General features: G+C 39.4%; 1 protein-coding gene across 1 annotated transcript in view; it reads right to left on the bottom strand.

Moving 5' to 3' along the window:
- Positions 1–339: 339 nt before the first annotated feature.
- Positions 340–26,247, bottom strand: part of ARMC3 (armadillo repeat containing 3) — a 102,346-nt gene continuing 76,438 nt past the window's right edge. Inside the window, exons 12-19 of the mRNA XM_060293679.1 lie at positions 25,023–25,159; positions 24,056–24,224; positions 21,574–21,671; positions 20,795–20,896; positions 20,284–20,400; positions 6,610–6,810; positions 4,621–4,783; positions 340–595 (exon numbers count right to left, since the gene is read on the bottom strand). Coding sequence (XP_060149662.1) covers positions 386–595; positions 4,621–4,783; positions 6,610–6,810; positions 20,284–20,400; positions 20,795–20,896; positions 21,574–21,671; positions 24,056–24,224; positions 25,023–25,159 — 1,197 coding nt within the window. The 3' untranslated portion in view covers positions 340–385. The remainder of the gene's footprint in view (positions 596–4,620; positions 4,784–6,609; positions 6,811–20,283; positions 20,401–20,794; positions 20,897–21,573; positions 21,672–24,055; positions 24,225–25,022; positions 25,160–26,247) is intronic.

A 26,247-nucleotide genomic window follows, 5' to 3' on the forward strand; every position in this document is an offset into this window, starting at 1 on the left:
GGACTTGATTTAACCAAGTCTTCCTGGAGCATCCGGAACATGAAGAATGACAGTCATAGGGCACTGTGCTGGGAACAGTAGCTGGGTGCTTTTACACATGATTCCCAAAGGGCAGAGATGCTCCTTAGGAAACAGCGGGGTGGATTAATTTCGAGAATAATAAGCTTTACACAAGTGTAATCTGATCTCATCAGACTGAATGCTTGCCAAAAGCCTGAACTCAGAAGCACGACCAAGTCCAATCCTAGTGACCTCATTTCTACACAAGGAGAGCATTTCTAATATTTTTATTTAAAGAAATACTGATAAAATCTACCAGTGAACTTCATAGAAAGGGTATATAATGGATTTCTTGTTTGAACACCTTTTGTGTTCATTTGGAAGTTTAGAGAAATCTGTAAAGATCTGCCTCTCGGCTTCTTAACTTTATCAGTGCCCCTGGGTGGAACATGAGGTCAACTATGTAAGTTTCCGGGGGAGGGAGAGCCCCAATCACCCCCTTTCGGGATTCATTCATCAGCTTGACTTCATTCCAGGCTCTGCCGTACTCCCCGCGAACCAGAGAGCAGCCGATGCCAATTCTGTCAGCCAGAGCCTGTGGGGAGAAAACGCGAGATCAACCAAGAGGGAGGAGGGGGAGGGGCAGAGAAAAAGCCTTGGTTGAAAGACCCACCTTGGTCGAAGGTGAAATATACACTCTTGCAGAACAACAACAACAAAGTGCTTAGAAAGGAGGCTGGAAAAAAGGTGGAGTGTTGAGATAGGAGTTGGTAAAATGTGATAAGTTCCCCTGTTGCTCAAGATTCTGTGGACTCAAAATCTCTGTGTAGGTCCTGCTGGGAAGGGACATTTTTCAGGCAGTTGCGCTGCATTGTATCAGCACAAGATTGATAACGTAACTGGAGAAAAGCTGTTCCACAGGCTTTCAGCTCTAGTGCATCTATCAATCTTTCCATGCTCCTGGGCTGCTCCTTGGGTGTGATATGCAGTGGGATTGAATGGCAGGACTGGAATGGCAGGAACCTGTTTCTAGCCCATTTGTTCTGTGTGGTGTAGACAGGTGTTTTGGAGCCGGGGGTGGGGGGGGGCAGAACTGTGAGCGGTTGGTCCTTTTTGGGCTGCCTGATGCCCTGTCCTCAGGGGTTGCGTATGTTCCTCGGAAGCTGTCTCTTCAATTTGTCCTGATTTTAAAAGCACTTTTTAAATAATCTGGAAACTTCCTAGCCACATCATAGTGGATAAGAGAGCTGGCTTGTGGGATCTCAGTTCCCCGACCAGGAATTGAACCCAGGGCTCCAGCAGTGAGCACGCCAAGTCCTAACCACTGGACCACCAGGGAGTTCCCAGAGTCTGAGTTCTTAACCTCAGCTGAGTTGAATCTGGAAGTATCTATTTTCTTTGTGAAGTGGGAAACAGGGTCATCTGCATATAGGAAGAGGTGAAGATGAAAAGGCTTAGGAAAGAAGGCAGATGTGGGGCACAGCTGCTGAGGAAAACAGGAAAAGCCTGTGGCCAGGAGCTGGAAAAGATGGCCAGGCAGCACGTACATCCACCACCTTGGATCCTGAATTGGCTGTGGCACATCCCACTGTCGCGTTCTGCAGCCCAAGTGTCATTGTGGGAAGGGCAGGCAGTCGGATTGGTCCAGTGTGGGCAGGCAAGGTGGAGGGGCAGAAGGATGGGGGCACGAAGACGAAGGAAATCAGTGAGCAGGTTACACGGTCTGTGGACGATTTATCTAGGCTTCCATGGAGGAAAGGAGCCGGAAGAAAACGGGGAGATGAAGAGTTTATGTAGGGGGAGTGAACGCTTTTGGGAGGAATAGAAGGATAACACGTTTACCAGTGAGTGTTGGTGTTCAGGATTCAGTGGTAGGCAAGACCTGGGTGATTAACTGCATGACTCAGGTGAGGTGTGAGGGTAATGAATTCAGTCTGCTGTAACGTTGTGAACTGAAATGTTTCCCCTTGAGATTCCTGTTTTCTTTCTGAAGGTGGGTCCCTTAAGAGGCAGTCATGAGGGTGAAGCCCCCACGATGGGAATTGTGCCCTTATAAGAGGAGGAAGGGCCCTCCCCCCACTCTGAAATATAAGGATACGGTACGAAAGCGGCAACCGCCGACCAAGAAGTGGGCTCTCACCAGACACTGAATCTCCTGACACCTTGATCTTGGACTTCTCAGCCTCCAGAACAGTGAGAAATAACTGTTTATTGTTTAAGCCACCCCATCTGTGGTACTTGGTTATAGTGGCCTGAGAAGACTAATGCAGTTCCTACAAGACACACAAGGGCAGCTAGCTACAGGGTAAACAGACAGATAGACCTGGAATCAGGAGCGGCTTGTGGGAGAGAGGAAATGATCTAGAAACCTGAGACATGTAAGTCGTATTTAAGGTGATGTAGGAGGATGACCTCACCAAAGGAAGTATGTAAAGGGAGAAAAGAGAAGAGCCTGGGACAGAACCTTGAGTTCTGGGTCAGGACCCCAACATTTAAGCAAGGGTGGAGGAAAAGAGGTCTCCAAAGGAGACTGAGATGAAATGGCAAGAGAGGACAGAAGTTACTAAAGAAAGTGGTGTTAAAGAAAGAGAAGGATCAGTGACAAATTCTTTGATGTATCAAGCAAGACAGAAAACAGATCACTGTGATCCTTCTTGGGAGGGAACAAGGGCCAGACTGCAGGGAGTTGAGGATGAAACTGAGGTCAAGGAGTGACTAGGAGTTGAGAAGACTCAGAATTTTGGCTGGGAATGAGAATTATCTTCAGATAGAAGCAGTATGGTAGGTTTTGGCTCAGATAGGCATGGGTTCAAATTCCAGCTGTATCTCTGGTTGTCCTTGGGTAAATTCCTTCTCTAAGTATCAATTTTCTTATCTTTAAAACAAAGGTAGTAATTTCAACGTTTGGCATATCTGAGACTCTTCACAATTATATTTATTAAGTGCCTGGCACATAAGTTCAAAATGATGGTGGTCATGGTGATAGGCGCTTATAGGAGTAGTTGTAGATATAATGAGAAAAGATTTATGTTTTCTCTTTAAATGTTTTGGACTTAAGTTTAGATTTTAAAGGTAAAACAGCTAGTAGAGAGAAAGAGATTTAAGATGGGAGAGAGGAATTGATAGAGCAAGAAATCCAAGGAAATAGGAAAGACTGGCATTTGGATTATAAACAGAATTGGCTTGGAACTGGAGGTAAGATGCAATGAGGTTTATAGGTATTCAGGAGAGGGTAGGAAGTTTATACATTTAAGTCTATGGCTCTGAAACAATTTTCTCAGCTCCTATTATACTCCAGACACTGGACACAATGGAGGAAAAAAGATCACCCCCTCCCTTAAACCTAATCCTGCCCCAGTGTCCACATCTCTGTGAATGATGCCATCATTTCCAGTTACCCTGCCCAAATCCTGGAAATCATTTTCTTCTTCTCATGCAGTCTCTCACGCCACCGCTAGGCAGTCAACAGCTCCTTTCAGTTTTATCTTCTATATCTCCTGCCAAACTCACCTCTCGTTCACAGCCTCCACCATGGCTTTAGTATCAGGCACCTGTACTTCTTGCTTCAGTGACCTTCCAGTTGGTCTTCCCATCTCCAGTCTTTCCCCCGTTCTAGTTCATTCCACATTCTGTTGCCTGAGTGGTCTTTCAAAATCACTTTCCCCTTAACTTTCGGTGGTTACTCACAGATTTTAAGGTCAAGTACAAACTCACATGGTGCTTTACTGTCTGGTGCTTTAGCCTTATCCAACCGCTCCCCGCTTCTGGATCCAGACCAACTACTCTACATCCCTCAAATGGACCACTGACTCTCATACATGTTATTTTAAATAAATATTTGTATTGTTTAGAACACCCTTGTTTTCCTTGTTTACCTGCTGAAATCCTATGTAGCCTCTAATTCTGAGGCCACATATCACTTCCTCCCTTGAAACTTTCCCTGACGTCACCTGAGAACCCGCAAGTCTGGCTTAGGTCCCCCTTGAATGCAGAGACTGTCACTTTATTTATTTATTTATTTATAAAAAATTATTTATTTATTTATTTTTGGCTGCCTTGGGTCTTCATAGTGGTGCGTGGGCTTCTCACTGCGGTGGCTTCTCTTGTTGCAGAGCAGGGGCTGTGGGTGCGTGGGCTTCAGTAGCTGTGGTGCGTGGGCTTCAATAGTTGTGGCACTTGGGCTCAGTAGTTGTGGCTCGTGGGCTCTAGAGCGCAGGCTCGGTAGCTGTGGCACACAGGCTTAGTTGCTCTGGGGCATGTGGGATCTTCCCGGACCAGGGCTCGAACTCGTGTCCCCTGCATTGGCAGGCAGATTCTTAACCACTGCACCACCAGGGAAGTCCCGAGACTGTCACTTTAGTATCTGTATATTCCCAGACCTTGGAAGAGGCCCTGGCCTAGAGTAGGTGTATGATAAATATTGAATGAATATGTTTCCAATAGTCTGGTGAATATACGTGTGTGTATGTATATATACACATACATATACATGCCAAATATAAGTACATCTAAATGATAGGATTAATATCATCCAGTTAATTGTTAGCAACTGGCTTACTCCACAATGATACAGACAAAACATTTTTACCTAGTGGGAGATGAGCAAAACATCTTAAATACCTTGAAAAGCAAAGCTCGATGGTAGAAGATTCCTTTTTTGATCAGTCCAATTGGTACAACATTGGATTTAAGTTGAAACTTTAGTTCACTTATATGAAGTTCCCAGCTGAAATCATGTAGTTTTTCTTTTGGAATTTTACCGCCCATTTTTTCTGCCACGTACCTGTGTCAATTACAGTGAGATTTAATCAGTCAAGTTTAATATCTCACTTTGGATGCTTTGAGTATAAATATCTGTGTAATTATACTTGTAAAAGATACTTTCCGTCTGATTTTTGTTTGCTTTACTTTAAAAAATGTATTTACTATAAGTTAACATTATGCTTACTATATTTAAACTATCTTACATAAACTGAAATTCTAACATTTCATTCAGCAGGAAGAAGGAAATGAATGCTAATTTTCCCAATATGTGTAGCAAGATACAAATCAATATCACACTACGTTTGTATCAACACAGTTTTTAAATGTTATCTTAATCTTGGAAAGTATTTTCAAATGTTTGAATCTGAAATCCAAGGCATTGTCTTGACATGTGGTCCTTCTTTTAAGGAATTTAAACTCAGAGACAAAGACAAACATATAGGACCATTGTGAACCCTGAGGTTCACAAATCTTTTCAAGTTTTATCATCCTTTTCTTTTAAATTTTATCATTTTTTTTTAATTTAGAGAAAGACATGGCATTTATGTAACACTGAGGTTAGAGGAGACAGGAAGAGGCAAAAAGGGAAAAATCACTAACAGTTAGGTGAGGAGGTGAGGTGCGGGGGTGTACTTTGCCTGTGAGTTTCTCCTAAGATTAGGCTCTCACTGAAGATGTCAGTAAGCACACCTGCAAAAATCCTCTGTCAGCTGAGGCTGCTACATCATGGACTAAAGGCAGGATTGCCCATTGTAAAGAAAGAACTTCCTCTTGCTGTACGTGGAACCAAGTGAAGAAGAACAATGGTGAAAACCAAGAGAAAGGATTAGGCAGAAAACTGACCCTCAGTGCCAGCCAGATGTCCTGTAACAGCCTCTAGGAGCCAAAGGCATGGGGACACATCTCTGTATTGCTCTCTTGGTGTGGGTTCAGGTTAAGAAAACAATTATTTGGGAATGATGAAAACTATTTCTGATAGGAACAAAGCATGAGGAAATTTGACAAGTGTTGAAATGAGCTAAGTCAGATTTCTGCTTGAGTCATCATTTCTCAAGGACACCAAGGAAAACTTCGGTAGCCAAAAACGCTCTCTTCCAGAGTCGCCTGACAAGAAGTCAGTGATCTGGCGGCTGTGTTTCTTGCAGTTGTCACATCCAGGTTTGGTGCCTGCAATTCACTTCTATTTGGAGAAGGTACAAGCTCCCATGGAGATTGCAGCTGTTGCACAAGCCAGGAGCTCACGACTGGCTGGTGTCAGTCATGAAGGCAAGCCTCCATTTCTAGAGGTTTCCTGTCAGTCATAAAGTCAGGTTCTCAGCCTTCTCTTAGAGGAATCAGATTAAATGCTCTCGTTTAGGAGGCGACCTCACTTAGCTTATACAGCATGCCGAACCATCTCTTAGAATACCCACAATCCCACTTTGGAGCAACATGAAACACAAAATATCAGACATATAACATAAAAATAAGGGATGGCTATTTGTATTAGAAAACAACTTGTGAGTTTACAAATAATTCAAAATAGGATTCCTTCATTCATAACTTCTTTAGGATCACCCTGAAAGATGCTTTTCCTGGTTTAGCTGGAGAAAATGACCTAGGCATTTTTCTTTAAGTAATTTCCAGCTCCTAGCTCTGATTCTTGGCAGAAATATGATCTAAAATAGAAATGGAGGATTTATATCCAATTCATTGTGTTTCTGCTTCAGAGTCAGAGGCAGGGTGCTATACAAGTTTGGTTTTATTATGGTGTAGTTGTTTGAAAATTGGCTAAAAAGTGCAAATCGGTAACATCAAAAACATTTTTCAGAAATTGAAAATGTGTATGTATATATAGACACTCACTTTGCAAGAACCTCAACCTGTTCCTTTATACTGGTGATGGGAAGTATGGATCTGGTCACTTCATACACATAAACACAGAAGTCAGGATCAGAGGGAGGGAGCCATTCTTTATCAGGACTTCCGTCTCCAGTCAGTTTTGGTGCTACTGCAACCTCTTCCTCCTCCTTCACTTTTTCCTCTTCTTTTTTTACTCTGCCTTTCCTTAGAGAGTAAACAATAGCAATCAATATCACAGAGTGAATAAGCACTAACTGTGCTCTGAGTTGATCTGAAGAGCATTGCAGAAATATAGTATTTTATATATACCTCAACAACAATACCATACAGAGTTTTCAAATTTTCCACGACAAAGATAGAGCTTTATAGTCTCTATATTTTGCCGGAGAAATTATTTTTCAAGAGATTACTACACGACTGATATATATTATGAAAATCATTGCTTTTCTGTACCATTGCTTATCAAGATATTTGGTACATTGTAGGTATGTAATAAATATTTATGGAATTGGGAAAAAATAGGTTGCCTCCTCAGAGAGTCTATGCCAGTCGTATATCATCTCTTGCTTCAGTTGAGACCTTCTGCAAGAAGAATTTGGATCCCACTTTTAAGAACAATTATCCAAAACATGGAAAAAGACAAAAACAAAATAAGGATGGCATGGAATTTTCATGTCATGCAGGGGCAAAGATTCATGCAAAGTTTATCTAGGGAAACGTATTTAGTTCTGTACTTAGGGTAAATAGAATGTACTTAGTAAACAGTAAAGATACTGTTTAATTAAAAGATACTCTTAATGAAAATTTCCAGACTTAGAGAAGTTACTAGTTAACATATAGATTTTTGTTTAGTAGAGATGCAAATTATTTCTCTTCAATGGAAAAGATACTCCCAAAGGTTAAAATCTTTTTCTGACATTCCTTAATTAAATTGGATAGAAATGCATATATTCTCAAATGATCTTTGAACCAGTATTAATATCTTACTAATTCTCTCATGAGTGGAACAAAACAATGACAGGGGTTCTCATTCCAGGTAACAGGGAGTAAGCACACTTCACCCTGTGTCTCCTACTGAATACAGTCATAAAACCTGGACAGGGTGCATGCAATAGCTATTTGAAAACTCTGAAAAATAATTCACAGCAGGAAGATCAGAGAAGACTGACATTTGAATGACTACGGAACTGACGGTGAGCTTATATTTTAATTTTCCTCCACTATTCTCCAAGCTGAACTAAACATAGTCCCAAGTCTGGAAGTGGGCATCAGCACAGAGAGAGCCCAAGGAGAAGCCCGATTGAGAAGCAGGAAAGAGAGACAGTGGAGGAAAACCCTTTTTTTAAATTTTTTTTTCTTATTTTTATCTATTATCTTGTACCCCATCTTCTAAGGAAGCTTGTGACGGTGGTGGCAGCGGTGACATTAAGGTCCCTAAGAGTCTAAAACTGCCTTATACTTGCTCAGTCCTCCTGCTGTTTGGCTGTGGACATGGATGCAGTCATGGCAAGAGCGTAGCAGCGCAGGGCAAATAAAGGGTTTTTTGGCTTGAGGACCAAAAGGGAAGCTCCAAGGAACCAAAAAAGACAAGGGAGATCATGGAGAGGGAGGAGCTCAGGAAAGCAACCCTATAAAATTGTTTATATATTCCTAGGCTTACTTCCAAGCTGTGTGTGCATAGTTCTGATCCTAAACGGCACATACATAGATTTTGAAGATGGAACTATGGTATAAACTACCGCCCAAGTCCCATACTGGACACTATTTGGTACACGTGCAGGGCTGATCCAAATAGCACCACAGAGCCTTTGAAAATGGGACTAATGGTGGAATGACAACCCACAAAACACTGGTTGAAATTTGAAGACTGAAAGCATCTGGGCCAATTGATTGCTAAAACACACACACAAAAGAAACATTCTTCTTAGCATAAGTGTAAGACCCATAAATAAGAACTGAAGGACTCATAACATAATATCACAATCTATATAATTACTCAACATATGAAGAACCAGGAAAATCTCACCTCGTATGGGAAAAGACAATCAAAACACATCAGTGCTGAGATGACTCAGCTGTAAACTGTTCCAACAAGTAGGTCAAACACTCTTGAAATGACCAGGGAGTTAGAAAGTCTTAGAAAGAAATAGAAGATAAAAAAATAGAATTTGCAGCTGAAAAATACAATAACCAAAACTTAAAAAACACAATTCCCTGAATAGGTTTAATAGCAGAATGGAGATAACAGAAGAAACAGTCTATGAACTTGAAGATAAATCAATAAAAATGATCCAATCTGGACAACAAAAGATTGAAAAAGCAACTGACAGAGTCTCAGGGACTTGTGGTGCAATAAATAAGAGCTAATATTGGTGTCATCGTAGACTCAGAAGAAGAGGAGAAAGAATGAAGCACAGAAAAAAAAATTGAATAAATTAAGGCTGAAATGGTTTCCTCAATTTGGTTAAAGACATAAATCTACATAGTCTAGAATTTCAGGGACTTCCCTGGTGGCACAGTGGTTAAGAATCTGCCTGCAGGTTCGTTTCCCGGCCCATGCACCAAAAAAAATAAAAAGAATCTGCCTGCTAATGCAGGGGACACAGATTCGAGCCCTGGTCTGGGAAGATCCCACATGCCGCGGAGCAACTAAGCCCGTACACCACAACTACTGAGCCTGTGCTCTAGAGCCCTTGAGCCACAACTACTGAGCCCGTGTGCCACAACTACTGAAGCCTGCATGCCTAGAGCCCATGCTCCGCAACAACAGAAGCCACCGCAAGGAGAAGCCCACGCACTGCAACGAAGACTAGCCCCCGCTCACTGCAACTAGAGAAAGCCAACGTGCAGCAATGAAGACCCAACACAGCCAAAAATAAATAAATATTTATTTAAAAAAAAGAAATTCAGTGAATGTCAATAAGGTACACCCAAAGAAATACACTCCAGACACGTTGAAATCAAATTATTGAAAACTAAAGACAAAGCAGATGACGTGATTGCCTATGTAGAAAATCCCAAAGAATCTACTGAAAAAACTCCCAGAACTAAGAATTGAGTTCATCAAGATCTGAAGATATAAGAACAACATACAAAATCAATTATGTTTCTATATAGTTACAATGAACAGGTGGAAACCAAAATTAAAAACCAAAAAAAAATTTGGAGCACTTACAATTATGCCAAGAAAATTAAATCCTTAGGTATAAACTTCTAAAAAACATGTGTAGGATTTGTGTGCTGAATATTAAAAAGTGCTGTCAAAAGCAATCAAAGAAGGCGTAAATACATGATGAGACATCCTGTGTCCATAGATTTAAAGATGCAACATATTAAAGATGTAATTCTCCCCAAATGATCTCTAGGTTTAATGTAATTCCTATCAAAATCCAAGGAAAGTTTTTTTGTAGAATAGAATATCTTATTCTAAGATTTATATGGAAAGGCACAGGTGCTAGAATAGCTAAATCAAACTTGACAAAGAAGGATAAAGTGGGAAGAATCACTTTACTTGATATCAGATCTTACTGTGTAGCTACAGTAATCCAGATGGAATGATACTGGTGGAGGGACAGACACACAGATTAATGTAACAGAAGACCCAGACCCACACAAATATGCTCAATTATTTTTAACAAAGGTGCAAAAGCAATTCAATGGGAGAAGTATAGACTTTTCAACAAATGGTGCTGAGCAGTTAGACATGAATGATCCTTGTGGTGATAGAACTATTGATTATCTTAATATGAACCTACCCATGTGAGAAAATTGTATAGAAGTTAATATACACACAGACACACACACGTAGGAGTAAAACTGGGGGAACCTGAATAAAACCATTGGATTGTATTCGTCATTATCCTGGTTGTGATATTGTACTATAGTTTTGAAAATGTTATCATTGGGGGAAACTGGGTTAGGGGTATATGGGCTCACTCTGTGTTATTTCTTACAATAGCATGTGAATTTACAATTATATCATAATATTTTCAATTAAAAAATCCATTGACCATGCTTCTGTCATCTATTATTGGACTCTATTCTGTTCATTCATGTCCCGGTCTATCCCTTCATCAATACCAAACTATTTTGGTTACTGTAGCTTTACAGTAAGTCATAAAATCAGGTAGAATGATTCAATTTTATTCTTTTTCAAAATGATTTTTCACTATTATAATTTATTTACCTTTCCATAAAAGTTTTAGAATTAGCATATCTCTGTCTACCAAAAATGCTGTTGGAATTTTGATAGAATTGTATCAAATCTAGATCGACTCAGGGAAAACTGACATTTTCACTATGTTGAGTTTTCCAACACGTGAACATGGTATATCCTTTCACATATTTAGTGATTCTTTGATTTCCTTTGTGTTTTACAGTTCTCAGTATATAAGTTCTATACATGTTTTGTTTCATTTTCTCTTTCACTTTAATTTCATATTTCATTTTTCAGCCCTATTAAAATGGTATTAAAAGTTTTTGGTTTTCAATTTTTCATAGCTGGTATATAAAAATGTAATTGATTTTTCTGTGTTGAACTTATATCCTGACATGTTGCTAAACTCACCTATTAGTTCTAAGAGTTTTGTTTGTTTTTAAGTGGATTCCTTAAGGATTTTCTGTTTAGACAATCATGTTGTCTGCAAATAGGAACAGTTTTTCTCTCCTCACTTGTCTTGTTCATGATCTTTGCAGGAAAGCATCCAGTCTTTCACCATTAAGTATGGTAATTTTTGTGGATGCCTTTTATCAGGCTGAGGAAGTTCCCTTATATTCTTCCTATTTTGCTGACAGTTTTAGTTTTTATCATGAATAGATGTTGAATTTTGTCAACTGATTTTCTGCATCAATTAATATGATTATGTGCTTTTTGTTCTTTATACGGTTAATATGGATTACATTGAGTGATTTTCAAATATTGAACCAGCCTTGCATTCCCGGGATAAACTCTGAGATGAATTATTTATTCTCTTTATATATTGCTTTGATGTGCTAATATTTCAGAAAGGTTTTTTTTCATCTATGTTCATGATGGATTTTTTTTTTCATGATGGATTTTGAGCTGTAATTTTCTTATAATGTCCTTTTCTGGTATTGACATTAGGATAATGCTGGTATCATAACATGAGTTGGGAAACATTCTCTTTTCTATTTTCTTGAAAAGATTGTTTAGAGTTGGTGTTAATTCTAGAAATATTTGGCAGAATTCACTAATGAAATCATCTGGGTCAGGAGATTTCTCTTTTGGAAGGGTTTTATGAAACCAACTTCTTTAATAGTTAAATGATGATTTTGGCATCTGTTCCATCTTTGGTGAGTTTTGATAGTTTGCAGTTTTTGATGAATTGGTCCATTTCATTTAAGGTGCTGAATTAAAGTTCTCATAGTACTGTTGACACAGTTATTGACATTTTTAAAGAACCAGCTTTTGATTTCATTGACTTTCTCTGCTGTTTTTCTGTTTTAAATTTCATTGATTTCTGTTTTTATTAGTTTCTTCCTTCTAATTTTATTAAGTTTATTTTTCTAGATTCTTGAGGTTAGATTATTGATTTATGACCTCTCTATCTAATACATTTTAGTAAAGTAAATCTCCCTCTCAGCATTGCTTTGGCTGCATCCCACAAATTTTGAGTTGTATTTTCATTTTCATTCAGTTCTTTGTATATTTTAAGTCCTTTGAGGCTTCCTTTTGTCCCAGAGATTATTTAGAAGTGTATTATTCAATTTCCATATGCTTAAAGATTTTCTTCTTGTCTTTCTGTCATTAATTTCTAGTTTGATTCTATTATGGTCAGAGAATATAATCTGTATGATTTCAATTATTTTAAATTTGCTGAGCCTTGTTTTATGACCCAGGGTATTGTAAATGTTCCAAGTGCAGCTGAAAAAATGTGTATTCTGTTGCTGGTGATGGAATGTTCCATAATATGTCAATTAAATCCTATTTATTTCTGGTGTTGTTCAACTCGTTTATATCCTTGCTGATTTTAGGTCAAGTAGTTCTATCAGTTGCTCAGAGGGGCATGTCGAAGTCCCCAGCTATAATTTTGGATTTTTCTATTTCTCCTTTCTGCTCTATCAGTTTTTGCCTCATGTATTTTGAGGCTCTGTTGTTTGGTGCATATACATTGGATCATTATATCTTCTTCATGGATTGATTCATTTTATCATATGTAATGTCCCTCTTTCTCTCTAGAATTTTTCTTTGCTCTGAAGTCTGCCTTAATACATATTTAAAAAACCATTCCTGTTTTTTAAAAAATTAATGTTTACATGGTATCTTCTTCCATCCTTTCATTTTCAACCCACCTATATCAATACATTTGAGTTTCTTTAAACAGCATATAGTTGAATCATAACTTTTTAATCCACTCTGCCAATCTCTGCCTTTTGATTGGCTCTTTTCCTTTGTTTTTCTTTTCTTGCCTTCCTGTGGGTTACTTGAACATTTTTATTTATCCATCTTGATTTATTTACATTGCTTTTGAGTGTAGTTCTTTGTATTGGTTTGTAGTGGTTACTGTAGGTATTATAATATACATATATTGGTTATCACAGTCTGCTGGTATCCATGTTTTACCACTTTGAGGGAAATATGGAAACCTCACACCCATGGAGGTCTCTTTACTGTCTCCAGTTTTAAATACCATCGTCTTGAGTATCAGATGTTTTTATAATTTTTGTTTCAATCATCAAATATGATGTATAAAGCTCATGAGGAAATAGTCTATTGTATATACCCATATTTCAGCTCTTCCTTCTTTCTTCCTGATCCTTCCAGATTCTTTCATTATTTTCTTTTCGTTGGAAGAACTTCCTTTAGCTAGCCAGTCTGTAAGGGTAGGCCAGCTAGCAGTAAATTGTTTTCCCCCATCTGGGAATGTCTTTATTTCTCCCTCTTTATTGCTGAAGGATAGATTCATCAGATAGAGAACACATGGTTGATTCTTTTAGCACTTGAAAAATGGTGTGCCATTTCCTTCTGGTCTGAGAGAAATCTACTATCATTCAAATTGGTGTTTCCCTATAGGTAATTGGAATTTACACCTTTATGAAGTCTGGATCCCATGACTCAGGTGGGCTTTCTTGGGTGGAGCAATCTCTGCTATGCTAGCAGAGACAGAGGGAGGACTAGGAAGCCTGTGTGTGACTTCTTTCAGCCTTTTCTTATGTGTATCTTTTGCCTGCTGATCTTGCATTGTATCTTTTGCTATAATAAATCTTAGCTGTGATTATATATTTGAAAGCCCCAAAATGGGACTAGGCTGGTGTAGGCAGGTAAATCTCCTAAATTATGTATTTACAAGTATGGAGCATTCTGTTCCACTAGCAGTAAATTAGGGGTGGGAATTATCTTTAAGTATTATTTGAAGCATGGTGTGGGAGGAGGATCAACTGAAGTCCATTTGAGTTTTCCCTTTAATTTAGAGAAAAAAATACAAAAATAATCCAATCAGCTGCTATTGGAGAATCACACAAAACTCTATAATCATAACAAATACTAAAAAAAAAAGTTTTATATTTTCTAATCCAATATTCTATTTACTACAGCCGAGGAAAGAGTCTAATCATGCATTAAATGCACTAACGATATATTGTGATAAAATCTCCAAGCAAAAATGACTACTTTCCAGCTATATCATCTTAACCCTTTTCCTTTTTTGTAAGATAAATAAACTGAACACCTTACAGTGCATAGTCAGATGTTAGTAAATTAGGAACTAATCCTGGGAAGGTCAATTAGAATGTCAAGAAAGCATAAATAGGTTTACCTGTTTTCTAAAATTACAGGGTAGCTTTGTAAGATTGGAGATCTCGACCCTGTGATTACTCAGAGCCACCTATGAAACAAAGCAGGTGTAGTTCTCCCTGAGCATGCTGCCTGAAGTGAGAAGAATCATTTGGTGTGAGAAGATGACGTCCAGTACCCTGGGCTAAGCGCATCAGAGGGAAACTGACTGAGTGATTAAAAAGAGATAATTTATGGGAACCCCTGAATTGTAATTTCCTGCTGCTATAAATAGAAGTATTTCACTTGGACTTCTTTCCCATGAAGGCTGCCAAGTGGTGTAAATAAGGTCTTCAGTACTTAAATGAATTTCATTTCTAGATAAACATGGAAACAAGAGCTTGGAAATTACAAAATTAACTCCTGTAAAATTAATCTCCAGAAAGAACATCAATTTATGATTAAAGATATAACAAATTCTAGCTTTCTTGCAGAAACTTTAGCAAAACTACCTCAGAGAACAGAGATTTACTGTGAGAACCCAAAACAATAAGGATATTTTCTATGTTCACAGGTGGATGAGTAGGTAGATAGGCAAGTAGAGAGAGATAATTGGCTCAAAATTGTGTATTGACATTATCAAAGTTTAACCACTTGCTCCTTCTTGATCCCATCAACTATTTTTTTAAGTAAATTTATTTATTTATTTATGGCTGCATTGGTTGTTTGTTGCTGTGCATGGGCTTTCTCTAGTTGTGGTGAGTGGGGGCTACTCTTCCTTGCAGTGCGCGGGCTTCTCATTGTGGTGGCTTCTCTTTGTTGTGGAGCGTGGGCTCTAGGCCCGTGGGCTTCAGTAGTTGTGGCTCACAGGCTCTGGAGTGCAGGCTCAGTAGTTGTGGCACATGGGCTTAGTTGCTTCACGGCATGTGGGATCTTCCCGGACCAGGGCTCAAACCCATGTCCCCTGCATTGGCAGGCAGATTCTTAACCACTGCACCACCAGGGAAGTGCCAACTATTTGAATGTATCAATTATAGGGCAGAGCTGGTGGGAGAGATGTAAGTCATGAATCCGGCCCACTTGTGGTTTCAATTTAGGTGAGAAGATTTTGGTATGTGAAAAATAATCACAATACCATGTAGCATTCAATAAATTCCACAAGGAATAAAAATTAGAAACTCAAGCAGTTCAACACTGAACAAAATCTATTCCAGTTAGGTGTCCTGTTCTACCCAATCTATTCCAAAAGGATGAGAAGGGAGTATTGTACAAAGTGGAGATATGATTTATTCTGGTCTTAGGAAGGTACATCGTGTGTGTGTGTGTGTGTGAGATGTGTGATGTGTGTGTGTGTAGTTTATTTTGTTTGTTCCACTAGGATGTAAGTTCTATTAGGGCAGAGGTATTTGTTCAGTGCTATACTTCTAATACTAGAATAATTCCTGGCATCTAAGTGCTCAGTAAATATTTGTTGAATGAATGAATAAATTCAAGAAAAGAAGGTCAGAAGGTATTTAAATGTTACCAAGAGACAATATGTGTTTTTGGAAGACTTTTGAAGTCAAGATTTAAGGGAAGGGAAAAAAAAAAGGTAAGGTATGGGTAAAAAGAGGGTTTGAGAGAAATTCTTTTATTTTTTAAATTTTAGTTAAATTTTTAAATTGAGGTATAATTAACATGTAACATTATGTTGGTTTCAGGTGTACAACACAATGATTCGATATTTTTATACATTGTGAAAGGACCGCCAGAGTAAGTCTAGTTACCATCCGTCACCATACAAAGTGAACTTTTAGGATTCACTCTCTTGGCAACATTTAAATATGCTCTATATTATTGACTGTAGTCACCATGCTGTACATTACATTCCCATGACTTTATTTTATAACTGGAAGTTTGACCTCTTGACCCCCTTCACCCATTTCGCCCACTCAACCCCCCTTCCCTCTGGCAACCACCATTCTATTCTCTTTATCTATGATTTTGTTTTGTTTGTTCATTTGTTTTGTTTTTTAGATTCCACATATAAGTGAAATTGTACAATATTTGTCTTTCTCTGTCTGATACTTTGCTTAGCATAATTCCTTCAAGGTCCATCCATGTTGTCTCAGATGGCAAGATTTCATTCTTTTTTATGGCTGGTGGTATTCTATCGTATACATATACCACTTCTTCTTTGTCCAGTCATCCATTGATGGACACTTAGGTTGTTTCCATATCTTGGCTGTGTTAAATAATGCTGCAATGAATGTGGGGGTGTAGAAAATTTTCAAATTAGTGCTTTCATTTTCATCAGATAAATACCCAGAGGGGGAATTGCTGGATCATTTTAAGTTTTAATGTTTTGAGGAACCTCCATACTGTTTTCCATAAAGCCTGCACCAATTTACATTCCCATCGACAGTGCACGAGGGTTCTCTTTTCTCCACATGCTGGCCGAAACTTGCTATCTCTTGTCTTCCTGATAGCCAGTCTACCAGGTGTGAGGTGATATCTCATTGTGGTATTGATTTGCATTTCCCTGATGATTAGTGATGTTGAGCATCTTTTTTTGTGCCTGTTAGCCATCTGCATGTCTTTTTGTGAAAAAATGTCTATTCAGATCCTCTGCCCTTTAAAAATCAGATTGCTTTGTTTTGCTACTGAGTTTTATGAATTCTTATATTTTGGATATTAACCTTTTATTGGATATATGATTTGCAAATATTTTCTCGCATTCAGTAGGTTGTCTTTTCATTTTGTTGGTGGTTTCCTTTGCTGTGCAGAAGCTTTTTAGTTTGATGTAGTCCCAGTTATTTATTTTTTGCTTTTGTTGTCTTTGCTTTTGGAGTCAGATCCAAAAATCGATTGCCAAGACTGAAGTAAACAGCTTATCATCTAAGTTTTCTTCTAGGAGTTTTATGGCTTCAGGTCTCACATTTTGAGTTAATTTTTGTTTATGGTATAAGATAGTGGTCTACTTTCATTCTTATGCATGTGGCTGTCCAGTTTTCTGAGGAAAATCATTTTAAAAACAAAAATGTTTTAGGAAGTCATTGTGGTGGGATCAAGATGACCTAAGTAGCAGAAATGTTAAAGTATATGTTGTAAAGATCTAAAAGTCTCCAAAGATGAACAGACTGGAAGGATATGTATTTCATATCCTCCTATTTGGGGACAGAAAAACACACTTTTAAGTGTGTATAATAAACTCATGTGCAATCAACTTAAATATTTATGAAAACTAGTCTCAATAAAAAATATGGTATAGATAGAACTTGTAATTCCTTTCACAAATGGGTATAGTAAGTGTTTATTGTAAGGAGAATGGTCTTTACAAGGAAAAGCTTTAGAGAGCATTACACATGTTGGTTTCTGTGAAGCCTAGGGAAGTATCAAGAAGGTGTCTGGATAAACAAAATATAAATTAATCACCTCTCCTTTGAGTGCTATGCCATAAAAGAAAGTGCAATTAAAACCTTCGAAAACAGAAATAAGATGGTGGCTGGTCACCTAATGAGAGCCTGTTGCTCAATGATTTTAATTTACATGGTATATGGTAATAATATTCATCAGGAAAAAGAAGTCCGCACTTTCACTTTCCTTGTCTGGTACCTCACACACAGTTGACTGACTTGTCTCCCATCTCTCCTCTCCCTTTCAGAAATTCAGCTGCTTTGTGGTTCTAGATGTCTCATTATTCTTTGTCAGTATTGCTCAGTATCTTTTTGGTCAACATTAAACATTCTCCATGACATTTTCAGATGAGTAGAGTTAAAATATTTTACTCTATGTCCAGGGGTCTTTAACAGTCACAAGACAAGAAAGGTTGACCAAAAGATAAACAACAGGACAACGAGATTATGACCAATCTATCCCCCAGTGGACCAAGGGCTGAGAAGGGGAAAGAGCCTGGACACACTGATCACTTAAATAAGCCAGGTGGATTCTTCCCCAGGAAGCTGAGGAGTTCAGGAGACCACAGGGAGACACCTGCCTCAGAGCCAGCCTTGTCCTGTCAAGCATGTGAAGATAAGATGGTCTCCCCCACAAATACACACAAGAGACGCAGATTGTACTTGATTATTGTTGGGCTTTAGAACTGAAAGACTGCCTTGGAATTGGGCCCAGATTTGGTCCCATGGCAAGTCAAAGTCACATATAAGCTACAGTTATGGGTGAGGTGGCAACCAAAAGAAAGTCAAGGAAGGTAACAAAGCAATTGTAAACAGACACTGTGCAGGTGGAGAGAGAAAAAGAGAGAGGGAGAGAGACAAGAAGACTAACGGTTTATCTACTTTACTCCCAGCTCCTGTCGTGCGCTGGATTCTGGGGATTCTTCTGCATCCCTGCAAGGCTGGAGTGGGTTTGGGCTCCCTGCAACTGTTTCATCCAATAGTACTAACATTTGTTGAATGTTTACTCTGGGCCAGGCCCTGCTCTAAGCCCTTTTCATTCATTAACTTATTTAATCTTCTCAAGACACTGTGAGGAACAGACTACAGGTTTTTGGTTTTCTTGTGGTACGCGGGCCTCTCACTGTTGCGGCCTCTCCTGTTGTGGAGCACAGGCTCCGGACGCGCAGGCTCAGCGGCCATGGCTCACGGGCCCAGCCGCTCCGTGGCATGTGGGATCTTCCCGGACCGGGGCACGAACCCGTGTTCTCTACATCGGCAGGCGGACTCTCAACCACTGCGCCACCAGGGAAGCCCCAAACTACAGTTTTGTTTTGTTTTGCATTTTACGGATAAGTGAACTCAGCCAAAGAGAAGGTAACCTATTTGCTCAAGAGACACAGTTTATAAGTGTGGATCTTGTTGAAAATAACCTTTTCCTGCAAAAAGTTGAGATTTCTGTTCTCTTGAATAAACACAAATGCCTTATGTATGCCAGCCAAGCGCCGTGCTAAGTGCTGGCGATGAAAAGAGAAATTATTCGAGTCCGAGCATGTTCTTGTCCTCAAGGCACTCTCAGTCCAGGGGAGGAGGAACAAGAGAAGCCAAGTGAGGAGGGGAAGGGAAGGGAAGAGGTGAGGAGGGGCAGGAGGGCAGAGAGGATGAGGAATGATCAGAAGCAGAGATCAGAACAGTGAGCAACAGAGACTGACAGGAGAAAATAAAGTCAGAAATAGAACATACACAGCTCCGAGGTCTGTGGAGGAGGGCAGACCACTCCTTAGGAGACCTTAGGAGACAGTCTCGGTTTAGAAGGTAGATGCTCAATTATATACATGTGTGCCAAATAGCCTCCAGCACCCCAGTGTTTTTCAAGGGCTTAAGTCAACAATAATTGACAGGTCATGGAGCGGGGCAGGAGGTCTGAGTGGTTTTTTGAAGAATCCAGGAAAACGCTGACAAGAGAAAGAATATGTTTAAAAATATGTAAACATGTAGACAGTGTTTTAAAATATGCCAGGCCTAAAAAGCGTGGAACCACATTATAATGGTTCCAGCCAAATTCAGAATGTGGTCCCGTTTCCCTTTCCTCTTCTCATTGCTTCCTGAAGGGTCAGGGGTTTCCATGGGCAAGACGGGGAGGGGATGTGGAAGCAAGAGGCAGGGACGAGGGAGGCTTACGGTGCAGCCAGTGCTGCTCATCAGCTGCCGAAAAGTTCATTTTAAGTTGATTCCTACACGTGGTTGGACTTTTAAAGGGCTGACTGGAGACTGCTGTTTCCGTTGTCTCTGCATTAAAGTGACTGTAGGACTTTACAGTGAGCAAAGTACCCTGAGTTCTCACCCAGAGGCAGGAGAAGAAATTCCCTCTGGGTAAGTTTTAAAGAGACAACAAGGGACACAAATAAAAGTAATTTTAATTATACTTCATGAGTCCTGTTTAGTGCTACATCTGATTCCATAAGAAGAGCTTCCTAGTTAAAAGCCACCCCTCCCTTTCACCAACTCTGTGGGTAATTAAAACTTGACAGGATTACAGTTAGGAGAAGAATACAGTAAGGAGGTTTCTACCTGGATCCTTTCTCTTTAGTGGCGCTTTTGCTAAGAGCAGTATTGCGTCCCGAAGTAGGTTCTGATTTCTCTTCGGTGGGAGATCCAAATCCAGCACTAAAATGATAACTGTTTTCTCTTGTCATTTGAAAAACACCACAACCAATTTCAATCATACAGAAAATAGCAATGCACTACATTTGCAAGGCATTTTATAATTTATAAGGCATTTTCACTTCCATTATATGTTATGTATCCCAGTCACCGAGAAGAAGCAGGGCACCAGGCATTATTCCATCTACAAATAAGGACACTAAGCCTGATCATGGACACTGAGTCAGGGGCTCAAGATCTCACTCTGGGTTCACAGAAGACAGAATGTCAAACCAGGTTTCCTGGCTTTCATCCTGAAATTGTGTGACTGTGAGAAGACTAAAATTTAAGTTGCCAAAACCTAAAATCTGAATTTCTATTTTACTCTCAAATTAAGGGAGAGAATTATTTGAGTGTAGACAAAACATCATTTTCTTACTTGGTCTTTTCTTTACTTGCTCTTCTTAAAGAAGATGAAGAAGAAATACTTCGTCCATAACCAACGTCTGATGACTTATCTTCCATAGATGGAGTTGGAGAACTAAAATTTTACATATTTGAAATTATGTACGAATTAAAATAATTTGTCAATATTGACTTTGTCCTACTTTTAACAGTGACACATTATTTTAAAAGCAAAAAGGAGAGTTTAAAATAAGATAAAATGAATATTATAAACCTTTTCATGAGCTAGAACTAGAAATAGTTTTATAAAATGTGTCACATAAACTGTATTATATAGATATATAGGAATACAAGACCATTTTAATGGCTGTTGAAGCTTTCATTTTAGCTCTACTATTTTCTCCTTATTTTATTAAAAATATTGGGCAAAAAAAAAAAAATATTGGGCAGCAGTGGTATTCCTCGATTTAGTTCTGGAGATTTGTAAACATAATTCATCTTGGTTTGCTCCTATCTGTTTATACTTCCTTCAGTTACTTCATGTTGCCAGAAGGGTAAGAAGCCCTGATTGCAGAAATACCCATGGAATTGACTGGTAACATGGAGTCAAAGGAAAAACCACAGTGGTGACTAGTCTGTGTTCTTTACTATGTCAGGCTATGAGTTTATGGACCAGTGTTTACTTTCATGGTGCTGCTAGATACAGGAAGTAAGAAAAGATACCATACTGGGAACCTTTATGTATTCACATGATGATGGACAAACAAAAAAATTATTTGCTTCCCTTCATTCCTCCTCCCCGCAAAGACTCACGCATCACATTTACTGTTAACTAAGAGTATAGCACGTCGGTCACTTGGTTCTTGTAAGCAGAGATCCTTCAAAGGCAAAAGTTTGGTGCCAGGATTTATCTGTAGATAATTTAAGAATTGAAGAGTAATATCTGCATGCATTATATATTTTTTTAATGAATACTGATAGAATAGGTTCTTAACTGTTTGAGGTATCTAATTTCACACACACACACATACACTTAAAAATAGGAAACTGAAGCTTGTGGATATCTTTGGGCAAGATACACCCTCCAATTCCCCCTCCCCCCACCCCAGTCTCTGTAACTTGATACTCAACTGTTTCATACCATAATTATCAGCTTGGCCCTGGAAGTATTTGAGTTTGAAAATCTATCCATATACATAAGGAAGAGCTTATCATCTGTAAGAGTAACTAATTACTAAACAGATCACTAAAAATGTTGTGAGGATAACTAACAACAAGCTAGACAAAGCCCTATACTAGCAATTTTGTCAACCTGGTGAAGAGGGTTAGACCAGGTCACCCTGTGAGCTCTTTTTCCAATCAAGTAATAGATCCTTCTCTCATCCAAGATACTTTTCATGGTTCTTTTAAAGTAAGACAGAGCGTGTCATTCTTCTGCCCAGAACCCTGACGTGTTTTCCCACTTCATTCAGAGTAAAGGCCCAAATCCTTCCAGTGGTCTACAAGACTTCCATGAGCTGCTTGCTCTTACCTGCTCTGATTTGGTCTGTTATTCCACCCCTAGTTGACTCAGTTCTAGCTACACCGACTTTGCTGTTCCTTGAGTGTGCCAACCACTCACGGTTTCTGCACTAGCTCTTTCCTCCATCTAGAAAGCTCCTTCCCCACTATCCCCAAGGCTAAGAAGTCCTTCACCTCCTTCAAATTTTTTGTTCAGATATTACCCTTTTAGTGGGGCTACCTGACCACATCAACTCCAGTGTCCTAAGCCCCTTTATCCTCCTCCCCACCCACTGCAGCGCTTATCATTTCTATCACGTGATAGAATGTATTGGTGAGATTTATTGTTTATTGTCTGTTTCCTCTCACTGGTACCATGGGAGTAGAGATCTTTGTCTCTTTTGTTCACTGACACATTTAAAGCCTGAAATATTAGAAACTTAATATTTAGAGTAAATCAGCGAGTTCTCCTTCATAAGGACATTGTCTCATTACTTTTTTTTTTTAAAAAACTCATGAACAAATATATTTTGTCACAGTTTTATCTGTTCCATGGCAACAGATAAGTGCTCTGGTAAGTGCTCTTTGGTGGTTTTTCTGCTCTTTTCCTCATTTTTCTTAAAGCATCTTTATGCTAATAATGTGGCACCTGTTCTTTTAAAATTACTCATCATTGAACGAGAGCAGTAATTTCTCGGTGGTTTGTGTGTATCTGTTATGGAGGGTATGGTGGTGGCAGTGGCTGGCAGAAGCAGAAGGAAGAGAAAAAGTTTTAGGCTAGCAGTTTTGGTTATTCAACATGTCTCTAATTCTGTTACCACGATACAGTGTTTCCTGCAAATACAGCTTAGCTGTGATTCTTTTATGGCCCTGTCTCCTCTGCTTCTTTGAACCAAATTTGTCCAAGCGGGTTTCTGCTACCAGCCCTGCTCACCCCGGTTCCTGAGGTCCTGCCCACCCACCCCCTTGCAAACCAAGCATATAGCTTTTGTATGTCTGAGTTCTCCATCCCCTCGGGAAGCATAGACTTTTGATGGTGCTTTCTGAGATCTGCTACCACTCTTGTCCCTCTCTGTGCTTTTTTTCCCCTTTTCATTCTTCCTCCTGTGTAACTTCTGCCTGATCCCAGGGACTTTTAAATATTTTTGAAGTCTGCAGATCATACCAATTTCCTACTTCTGCCTAAAATGGGATTTGTAGGTTTTTTAAAAATTTCCCTATTCTCCTTATTGCTTTTGGTTTCCAGAAGTAGAACATGCTGACTTAGACAGTAATGTCAAAAAGCCCTCAAGACTCTAACGTTTAGCTTCCCATTTCTCTTAACATTAACATGGAATTAAACTGTATTGTTTTAAAATCGTAATCACAAACGCAGCTAAGTAAAATAATATTCTTCTATATTACATTTTAAAATTCAGTATTACAATTTGGTTAATTTCAATTAGATTATAATTAATAGAATAAAAACTTATACTTCTATTATTGACATTATCATTATCATTAACACTGAGCCCTAGAAGTAATATAAAAGCCGATTGCTTTATATCTTCTCTGAAACTTGAGACTAGCAGCAGCAAACTAATATAAGTTCAGGTCATCAGATTCTAGTTAAAACTGTACACAAATGCAAAATCTTATAGCCAGACAAAGTTTAAGGATGAAGTTCTGATTCCCAAGTTTCTGCCTATAAAAATATAAATTATGTTAAGCGGTTATAAAATTGCAACGTAATGGCATCACGATGCAAGAAGAACTGATCACACATACTAAAATACAAATTAGTGCTGCCACTTACCCGACCATAATCATAGACTCCATCAGTAATTATGTTACTTGATGACAAATAGCCAGTCTGGCTGTATTTCAGAGACAGGTGGTGGTTGAGCAATTTGTTATGAGCTGCCTCACTGAATTTATTTTTTCGACTTACTGATAGATTAATTTCTTCAAGGATATCTAAAGCCCTGTCAATAAAAGCAAAAAAGACATTATTTGCCTTATATAAGCAATCCAACAGTAAGTTCCCATTCATACACCTCACTAAGATCCTGAATGAAGGATTGAGATGGAAAGGTTAAAACCATTCCATCCTTTTAGGTAAACTAATCCTGCCAGAATTATGAAGACAAATCAGCCCTTTTTGAGAACATACATGCCATGTGGAAACTCATAATCAAACAGTTGAAAAGGACACTTTAGGAAGAAAAAGTTCTTCATTCAAAGCAAAATTAGTATCGGACTCCAATTTTTTCAGCTAACCAGGTGACATATACGAAGAACAAAAATGGCTCAAACAGGGTAAATCTGTGGAACCTTGAAACCCTCTTGGCTGAGTTGCTAAAGGCAGCTGACTCACAGGCTGTTGGTAAGGGAACGACGTGGTGAGGTTGGTTAAAGGCGTCATTGTGGTGGAGCGGTTTGTGGGGGAGAAAACAAAGGTGGCACTCATGGCTTGCCCGTTTTAATTTAGCCTTGAAAGCTGAGCGACAAATAAGATTGTGTTTAGCAAAGCAGAGGAAGGTGAAAGAAGCGTTTATCAGAATGAAAAAGTGGAAAAGGAAACATTGAAGATGATTTTGTGGAGGTGGCGGGGGAGATCTCTCCCGCTTCTGCAGGCGGTCCCTTCAGAGGGACTGTGACCCGCAGAGCTTCTGAACGCCCTGCGGCCTGAGAGTGGGCGTGGAGACTCTGCTCGACCTTCCTCGGGCCTGAAGACTGTGTGTCCTTCATCTGAGCCAGACCCTCCAGACCGCTCCACTCACCCAAGCCTGCACAACTCAGCGGCCGTGGGCTCATCACTGGCACAGACCATTATGGCCCAGCTGGCGTGCCGTCGTACCTCGTCGTTCTTGGAATGCAGGAGCTCTACCAGTGGCTCCAGCCCACCTGAATTTCTCAACTAGAAATGGAAGCCAAAATTTTACACATTAAGAGCACAGAACATAAACATTCATGCTTTAAAAAAAAATCTAATTTTTTGATTGTTGAAAGGGTTTTGACTATGTAAAAACATTTTAGGATGTGTCCATGTTTAGATTTATTAAATTCAGGGGAAAGAATCAATTGCAAAAACCTTACAGACAGGAGCGCGGTGTTCTGTTCAAAGTTAAGACGAGGCTGCAGTAAGTTACTGAGGGAGGTCATTGTGAGTTTACATGGGGTGGGTGCAGGGCAAAGAGCCTGTCCTCTTCCCTCTACAAGCGGGATGTCCCATGTTCATTCACTCTGCTGCTCACCACTGCGTGTCCATCTGGCCTGTGGGGGACAGAATCACGGGCCCCTAGAGATGCCCTTGTCCCTGGGAGGGATTTGGTAGATGTGGTTAAGGATCTGGGGATGGGGAGATGGTCCTGGATTATCAGGTTGGCCCAACTTAATTACAGGGGTCCTTACAAGAGGGAGATGAGAGTGTGAGAAGCAGAGAAAGGAGACTTGTAGAAACAGAGATTGCAGTAATCTGCTTTGAAGACAGAGGAAGGGGCCACAGCCAAGGAATGCAGGTGGACGGTAAAAGCCCGGAAACAGATTTCCCCCTCAAGTCTCCAGAAGGATCACAGCTCTGTTGATATCCTGACTTTAACCCGTAAGACCCATTTTCAGACTTCTGACCTCCCAAACCATGAGATAATAGATTTTTATTGCTTTAAGCCACTAAGTTGTGGTTATTTGTTTCAACAGCAATAGGAAACGGACACAGTCTCCAAAGCTAGGCAGGAGTAACCAATGCAGGCTAGTGCCACCTGTGTCACTGGACAGTGCCATGACGTCAGCAGTGTGGACGAAGCAATGCTGAAGCAGTTCACCAGAAGGAGATCCATTTTGTTATCACTCATATTGCTTCAAGGAGTGAAAAAGAGAAGAAAAAGAACAAGAAGAGAATCGGGGAGAACTACATTAATTACACTCTTAAAAGAAGTCACACATGTATAAAATTGTTCCAATCAGGGAAAAAAAAAAGATTCAACAGAGCTCTTGTCTCACTGTTTG

The sequence above is a fragment of the Globicephala melas genome, chromosome 2 (assembly GCF_963455315.2).
Source record: "Globicephala melas chromosome 2, mGloMel1.2, whole genome shotgun sequence".
Taxonomy (NCBI): domain Eukaryota; kingdom Metazoa; phylum Chordata; class Mammalia; order Artiodactyla; family Delphinidae; genus Globicephala; species Globicephala melas.